Source organism: Hyalella azteca, unplaced genomic scaffold, assembly GCF_000764305.2.
Source record: "Hyalella azteca isolate HAZT.00-mixed unplaced genomic scaffold, Hazt_2.0.2 contig14415, whole genome shotgun sequence".
NCBI lineage: Eukaryota > Metazoa > Arthropoda > Malacostraca > Amphipoda > Hyalellidae > Hyalella > Hyalella azteca.
In genome coordinates this window covers 89,903-99,321 of record NW_025944302.1, presented here as the reverse complement: position 1 = coordinate 99,321, position 9,419 = coordinate 89,903, and the positions used below count along the sequence as shown (strand labels likewise).

General features: G+C 37.1%; 1 protein-coding gene across 1 annotated transcript; it reads right to left on the bottom strand.

The window, feature by feature from the left end:
* Positions 1-77: 77 nt before the first annotated feature.
* Positions 78-8,898, bottom strand: LOC108665791 (dehydrogenase/reductase SDR family protein 7-like). The gene is made up of 5 exons (XM_047884051.1): positions 8,581-8,898; positions 6,143-6,255; positions 4,512-4,655; positions 3,543-4,108; positions 78-259 (listed from the first exon to the last, which is right to left on the bottom strand). The coding sequence occupies exons 1-5, from the start codon at positions 8,702-8,704 to the stop codon at positions 82-84; spliced, it is 1,125 nt and encodes a 374-aa protein (XP_047740007.1). The 5' UTR covers positions 8,705-8,898; the 3' UTR covers positions 78-81.
* Between the last annotated feature and the right edge of the window lie 521 nt (positions 8,899-9,419).

Here is a 9,419-nt window from a genome sequence, read left to right as displayed (position 1 = left end):
ACCCCACCTCCATAAGTCCCCCCCGTGGCGGTGATGGCGTTGATGGAGAGGTTGGTGTTGATGTAGGCTAATTTAAAGTACCTATATAACAACATTACCTCCATAAGTCCCCCCCGTGGCAGTGATGGCGTTGATGGAGAGGTTGGTGTTGATGTAGGCTGGGCTGATGACGGACACGGCGATGTTGTGGCAGGCAAGCTCGGGGCGCAGGCTGTCCATGAAGCCCTGCAGCGCATGCTTGGACGCGCAGTAGCTCGACCTGCGCGTAGCAACATCCCATATTTATGATCTTAATATTTATTATATTTTATATTTAACTGTTTATATTTCGCGTGTAGCGTCGCAACAACCCATATTTATGCCCTTAATATTTGAACTGTTTATACCTCGCGTGTATACATTTCAGTACTAAACATTTGGCGCTGAAATTAGGCGGTGATGTCGGTATATTTGCCCCCCGAGTTACCAACCTTAATTACGGCAATAAGCAAGCTAGCCACCACCATGGCTGACGATGCATTTGTTTAGAATCCAACAGACAAGCTACATTATCTCAGATAATTATTAATTAGTAGATAATTAATATAATTAGATAATTATTATAATTAGATAATTATTATTAGTGAATTATTTATAGGGTGCTTTGCTTCAACAACTAAATCAAGGGAACTAGAGAAGCTGAGTTGCGAGTAAGGCTTGCATCAATTTAAAAATTGGGCAATTAAATTGATATCTCCACAGAAAACTGTGTCATTGTCTCACAGACCAAGTAATTGTAGAGGAACAAGAGTTTATCTTAGATCGATCAGATCTTAGCTCAATGTTTTCTAAGCCTGATCTTAAATTAGTCCAGTGTTTTCTCAGCCTGACTATCTTAGACTGATCATATCTTAACTCAATGTTTTCTAAGCCTGATCTTAAGCATTAAGCCTGATCATTAAGCATTTAGCCTGATCTAAGCCTGATCAATGTTCTCTCAGCCCATTAAGCAATTTGGCTATTATCAATTTGCAAATATAGCAATATTATCTATATATAAATAGCAATATTAGCAAATTGGCAAATTGCTTATTTAAATAAATATATTATCAATTTGCAAATATAGCAAATAAGTAATTGTGCACAATGCCAGCAATAATTGTGCACAATGCCAGCAATAATTGTGCACAATGCCAGCAATAATTGTGCACAATGCCAGCAATAATTGNCTATTGAATGATATCTTGCATATATATATGCTGCTCAGCAACTGTTGTCCGGTATATCAAAATTATTTATCTATTGAATGATATCTTGCATATATATATATATATACCGCTGCAACAAACAACAGCAACTATTGTCCGGTATATCAAAATTATTTATCTATTGATGATATCTTGCATATATATATGCAACAAACACCAACATCAGCAACTCCTGCCCGGTATTATCAAAATTATTTATCTATTGAATGATATCTTGCATATATACCGCTGCAACAAACATCAACAACTGTTGCCCGGTATAACAAAATTATTTATCTATTGAATGATATCTTGCATATATATACCGCTGCAACAAACATCAACAACTGTTGCCCGGTATAACAAAATTATTTATCTATTGAATGATATCTTGCATATATATACCGCTGCAACAAACATCAACAACTGTTGCCCGATATTTCAAAATTATTTATCTATTGATGATATCTTGCATATATATATATATATATACTGCTGCAACAAACAACAGCAACTATTGTCCGGTATATCAAAATTATTTATCTATTGAATGATATCTCGCATATATATATGCTGCTCAGCAACTGTTGTCCGGTATATCAAAATTATTTATCTATTGTTGTGGTGCTCACTGCTCACGTTGTGGTGCTCACTGCTCACCATCCAGTCTATGTATGATGTGCTGCCTCATCATAAAATGCATGTTATAAATGCAGTTGAACGAGAACCTCTCATAACTTTGAAAGAAATGAACAACTTTCAAGTATAACTTCAAGTTTAACAGAATTTATTCATGTGTTTATTGGCATTACTTTTTTATTATTGAAGGAAGTGAGTTTAGTGCTGTGGCAACTAATGCGACGTTTGTGGTTGTTAATAATATTGACATGAACATTGATTTGTATATATAATCCACAAGAGCTCAATTTCATTCAATTATACTTACTACAAGCAAACTCCTACAATACATAAAACTATTTCTAGAGAATAATACAAATGCTAAGAAGTTGGCACGTATTAATATATATATATAGAAATATATTAATATATTTTATTATAGTATATTATAATAGAATAATATAGAAATAGTCACCCAACAAGTCACGTATATATGGAAATATTTGAAGCACAAGCACCATTACTTAATTCGCCTGTAACAAGTGAACTTAAAACAAATATTCGGAGGGGAGAAAAACTTTGGGCCTTAAATCCATTGCACTAATTTATGAAATATGGTGTCCATTGCACTAATTCATGATATATAAAGAGTTTTGTACATTATTGTAAAACTCAATCAAAATGTATTGAATAGTAACTGACAAGACTTGCAAGGAACAAAACAGCCAAACAACATAACTTGTTCATATGTGGCACAGCGTTCAAAATTTCTAGACATGTTTGACTTTATTAATCAATATGGCTTGGTTAGATGAGCATTTGAATTTGTTTACGTTGAATAAATTAATACATAATGGTGCAATATATTTATTTTTAGTTGCAGACAACATTTGATAGTGGACAAAAGAAAGCTATAGACGTGAAGGCACAAATATGTTAAAAGAATTGGGAGCCATAAATGACACAAGATGTGGCAACAGCAACTTGTACAACACAACAGTCCCGAGTTGACGATAGAAATGTTTAGAGAAACAAGACAGACATAATACACATAAGATAGACATAAGACACCTAAGACAGACAAAAGAAACACAGGTAAGACAGCCATAAGACACCTAAGACAGACATAAGACAGACATAAGACACATAAGATGATAAGATAGACATAAGACAGACAAAAGACAGATATAAGACACCTAAGAGAGACAAAATACACATAAGACAAACACAAGACAGACAAAAGACACACAGGTAAGACAGACATGAGACACATAAGACAGCCATAAGACACATAAGACATACAAAAGACAGAAACAAGACAGACAAAAGACACCTAACACAGATAAAACACATAAGACAGCCATAAGACACATAAGACAAACAAGACCGACACAAGACCGACATAAGCCACCTAAGACAGCCATAAGACACATAAGACAAACAAGACCGACACAAGACCGACATAAGCCACCTAAGACAGCCATAAGACACATAAGACACACAAGACCGACACAAGACCGACATAAGCCACCTAAGACAGCCATAAGACACATAAGACACACAAGAACGACACAAGACCGACATAAGCCACCTAAGACAGCCATAAGACACATAAGACACACAAGAACGACACAAGACCGACATAAGCCACCTAAGACAGCCATAAGACACATAAGACACACAAGAACGACACAAGACCGACATAAGCCACCTAAGACAGCCATAAGACACATAAGACACACAAGAACGACACAAGACAGCCATAAGCCACCTTTAGTGAGAGCAACATGGCCGAAGTAGTTGACCAGCATGAGCTTGAGGTCGACGTCGAGGAGCGTGTGGGCGGCGGCGCCCCTGAAGCTCTGGCCGGCGTTGTTGATGAGGACGTCCACGGCGCCCACGCGTTGCACCACAGCCTCCACAGCGTCGGGCACTGCAGTGAGGTCTGTGATGTCCAGCTGCATCACTATGGGCTCGTGCACCACAGGGGTCTGGACACAACAGATCATAGGGTCATCGACAGCGCCCGACACTGCAGTCAGGTCTGTGATGTCCAGCTGCATCACTATGGGCTCGTGCACCACAGGGGTCTGGACACAACAGATCATAGGGTCATCGACAGCAGTCAGGTCTGTGATGTCCAGCTGCATCACTATGGGCTCATGCACCACAGGGGTCTGGACACAACAGACCATAAGGTCATCGACAGCAGTCAGGTCTGTGATGTCCAGCTGCATCACTATGGGCTCGTGCACCACAGGGGTCTGGACACAACAGATCATAGGGTCATCGACAACAGTCAGGTCTGTGATGTCCAGCTGCATCACTATGGGCTCATGCACCACAGGGGTCTGGACACAACAGATCATAAGGTAATCGGACACGTTATTTTATATAAACATGTTATTCATATCATTGTGATGTCCAACCTATGGACTGACCACGATGTCTACAAAATGAACATTTCAATTAGAAATACATTTAAAATACTTCGATAGGAAGAAAAAAAAATATAAATAAGCTGATAAAAAAATTTCCAAATGCATGGAGCTTGTCTACAGACCTGGCACGAGGCAATGAGCTCTTGTTTGAGAGCATGGAGCTTGTCTACAGACCTGGCACGAGGCAATGAGCTCTTGTTTGAGAGCATGGAGCTTGTCTACAGACCTGGCACGAGGCAATGAGCTCTTGTTTGAGAGCATGGAGCTTGTCTACAGATCTGGATGCAAGAATGAGACGGCAGCCCTGACAGTAAAGCAGTTTTGCCACAGCTGCCCCAACACCAGAACTGGCCCCGGTAATGAGCACAACCTTCATCAAATAGAATAAAATGAGGTTAACAGTCAGCATAAACATCATGTATAATGAGAATTTATGGGAAATGATATAAAATCTGCTGATAAAGGTAAGAACATAGATTGTTATTCATATGGGTTTTGTCAGAAGATATCTTGATCTTTTGACTGAAGAACAGCGGATCTGTTGTGTGTAGTCACCTGAACAGCTGATCTGTTGTGTGTAGTCACCTGAACAGCTGATCTGTTGTGTGCAGTCACCTGAACTAATGAAACTACACAGCAGTCATGACTGACTGAGTTATGTTAAGCTGGTCATTGAGAAGAAAGACCAAGTTCAGCAAGAGACACTCAACCTGATTCATGGAACAATGCTGCTGCTGGAGGGAGCATTTCACAATGTTTGCACCGTCTGTCAAGGTGGCTTTGCTAGGGAACATGGTGCAATAAATGCTTTTATTAACAGTTAGGATAAATGCAATTTTTCATTTAGAGTTTTAAGTCACCTCTGATATGACCTCACTGAGACATGCAGTATTTATTCATTTTGTAAAATTTTCAGAAATTTTTTATTGTTTCTCTCATTGTTGTAGCTTCAAAACTCTAGGAGATAGGTTTGCAGTGACAATAAGTCAACTTTTCAGTAGAGCCCAACAAAGTCGCGCGTGCCTCGAAATAGACATTCAAAGGTACAAGGTTGCAAGACTAGACAATACTGGAGCTCAATTTCTGTCAAGGATGGTTGAACGACGGCACGAGAACCATCCCGTACGACTGCAGGCGGATAACTGAAGCACAGCGTGTTCAGACTAGCTACTTAAGTGTGCTACCGGTAATTTCGGTCTATCTTAAATGTCAAAGAACTCCACCACCCCTAACCCTTTCGCGATCTGTCGTGAACGCATAAATCAGCGCAGTATAACAGTACGATGGTTTTGGTACTGTTAGATGCATCAGAATGTGAGCTTCAAGATGAATATATAAAAACTGAAAAAGTCAAAATTTTCGATTTTGGGGCAGATGCTCCCCTTAAATAGATAGCCCAGTAGTGATGAGCAGTCTTGTTACAGCTAAACTTGCTGCTTTTCTTAGCTAAGTTTACTAAAATACAAAGTTGCTAGTACTTCATACCTGGGATGTAGATTTGGTCCATATTTACAAGGAAGGATAAAATTGACAATATTTCAGTGATTTTGACTGCTGAATATATTCTTCCAGTTTAAATTGAGCAAGCTTATGTTATGGTATAACAGTATGGTATAGTTCTAGGTAAAAATAACCTCACAACATGAAGGTCTGGTACTAAAAAAAGCCTTTAGTTATAGTTGGATAAAAGTTACTGCAACACGTATAAAGATTAGTAGCATGCCACAATCCACTCAATAACTGGTTACAATAACTTGAATTATTCAAGTAAGCTAAAACAGTTCATATATACAGTAGGTAGATTATTATACTAGGTACCTAATATTTGTGTGCATGCACTCATTACTTAGCACTTACTTTTCCATTGAGAGATTTGCCACGCCACAAATACTTGACAAATAGAGCCCGTGCCACACTAGCAAAGAGCTTCACTGCCAGCACGGGGCCCACAATAGAGAGCCACACCCAACCTGCGGGGAGATCCGTTGCTTTAAAACTCCAGCAGCAAATACATTCAGATTCATTCAAATTGGCCTGTAACAATTTAAGATAGAAAAAATGAGGAAGGAGCAATATAAATGCCTCAAAAGTAAAAATTATATAAAGAATGAGTAACTTGCTACAGAATTTAAATATTTTCCTACACAACAATATACTAGTCTCTACGCATCTAAAATATTATTAAACTTGTTGTAGCATATGACAATGACTAATAGAACAGGAGTATGAACCGAACATAGTTGACCAATTTATTGACATCAAACATGCTAGGAGCTCAATCCAAATCAAACAGCAATATGAACTTTTAAAATGTGCAGTGCATAACCATCACATCATATCAAAATGTGTAAAAAATGGGCACTGTGATGCTGGTAAATGCCATAAAAGGCTACAATCATAGTAGGGAGTGACATAATAACTACAAGTGAGTACCTAACAATGACCCAAAGATTTGATGCAAGGCAATGATGATAATATGAAACATAGAAAATGCTGATGCACATGAACATTAAAACCTTACACTACTCGAGTGGCATTGAACTACCATTAATGCCACTAAAGTTGCCACCTCAATAAAGTCACCAAGCTACAAAGAAAAGGAAATAATACTCTAAATAGAACCAATATATAAACATTTTGTTACCATAGAAAAGTTTTAAACTATTTGTTTGTATTTATTAAGCATAGAATAATGCCCTTTTTGATTATTACTCATGTAAGCAGTACTATAGAGATTCATATTAGGATAGTAGTATACATATTGCAGCAGATATGTATATGCATAGGTACCTATATTGCCAATTTTATGGAATCAGCAGCCAGTTTGCCAAATCTGTTAAATCAGTACTTCTATAATATATGAATCTGGGGTTTAGTCAGTCAGCCAAGTTCTTTTTTTCTATTAAACATTTGAATATAAAAGAACTGGACCAAACTTTACCTAACCTTTTCTAACTCTGTCAATTTGTGTTCTAACACATACATCCGATTTTCTGAATCAGCAATGAAATGCCAATTCAACAGATTCAGCAAACTGGCTGCCAATTCCATAGAATTGGCAATTATGCGATTTTGGCAGGACAAATGCATCCAATTAATGCACAACAGATGCATCCAATTAATAACCAGAGAATGCATTACAATTTTCATGGAGTCAAACAATTGTTGCAGAAAAGAATTAATTTACTGCTTAATAGGCACATTGGCTGTGCACCTCTACAAGAAAATGCAGAGGTGCACAACATTAACCAGCCAACAATTGCTGGAACCCTCAAAATTTAGGACTTAACTCTAGCTCTCTATTTCCAAACCACCAAATTTATCTAAATTTTGAGATTATTTGCAGAGGGACTTTCTGGCTTTAAATTCAGGGCTGTATCCTATTTAGGTGTATTATGTACTTGTGTCAAACAAAATTTCATTATTCAATGCCTCTTTAACTTGAAAATGAATGTTATGTTCAGAGCATTGTTCATATATTATTACTATTACAAGCTAAACTCACCTTTTGCTCTACCAACGTCATCTAAGGAGTTGTTCAACTACTTGAAAATTGTAATGTATTCTCTGGTCAGCAATTGCATGCATATAAACAAGAAAATTCTGCCATCTAATACTAATATATATCTCTTGGAGAAGCCAAATCTGACCATGCCCATGGATAACTATGCCCTAGTGGCTTAACCTCTGGTATGGTACTTTGCTAATTTACATTGTAAAAGCAACATTAACATAACATTTACAACATAATGATATATTTTCATCCATAATTTCCAAAACAACACTAGTAAATACAGTGATAATTTTCTCTGATAATTTCTAAAAACCCATGTCTACCTCTATATATACTTAAAAAAAATTCCATGAATTTACTTGAGTAAATTAGGCTCTTTGATCACAATCAAGTTAATTTTATATTATTTTGGAATGCATGACACTTTCTTAACTATGAATCCAGACTAAAATACTTTCAAAAAACAAGAAGTAAACATTTAGATTTTGAGTCATTTCCTGAAATTCAAGTCCAATATTTTACAAAAATTTAAGTTAAAAATGGCTTCAAATTCATCTGAACATTTAAAAATCAGGCATGGGTTGCACATACAAGGGCTGACCCAAATGAAAGAATTGGCACTGGACATTTTTACAGCTGGTTAACTAGCTCATGAACATTTTTTGAGTTTGGCTACAGCATAGGTGATCCAGATTCAAAACAAAAGAAGATGGTATAAATATTTTTTGATAAATTTAAACAATATAAAATGTATATGACAATTTACTGTAAAGGCACTCACCAAGCAGCCAAGGCAATGAGTGGAGAATTGATGGAGTGTGGCCTTCCTTGAAAACCACACCACTCTCAGTACTTCCTGAACATTCATAGTAGCATTTTGGTTTTGAATTATATGAGTCAGTCATAATAGATTTGAATACAATGAAATTATACTTAATCTGAATTAAAACTAGTCATTTATATGATCAATTACAGAAATCATATATGAACACCAAAGCAACTTCATGTTTTTGCTTTGTTAAATCTAAGATTCATGGGAGCTCTAAGTACTGCATTAATGCGCTCCCATGACAAGATGGTGTGATATAGTTGCTGCACAGCTGTAGGCAGATAGGCCACTGTAAAAACTAAAAAGATACAGCAGAATCACTTCATGAATAATATGTTTATTAGAGGAAATGTGTTATACAGTAAAGAAAAATACCAGTAATATAAAACTTGTATTTAATCTATGTATAGTCACTACTGGCATGACCAACACTGTGCACCTCATACAAGTTTGTATACAGTAAGTCACCAAAGGCTCAGCACAGCCTGGAGCTTCCTTAGACCAATTTTGTACAGAAAGTAATGATGCTGAATGTTGTTATTTCTTAGGACTGTAACAGTGAGGAAACTCTGGGGGACATGAGGGTTATGGTGAAAGAGGCTACAAAAATATGCTGATGGACTAGAGAGGATGGCTGCACTCAGGCTGGCAGCTTTGTATAAGCATCCAACCCTTAAAGTGTAAGACACTAAAGTAATACAGTATCCTAAACAGATTTGAGACAGCACTGAGCAATAGGGACAATGTTGCCAGCACAATGGGATGGTTAAGCATGGTATACCTATTCAGTC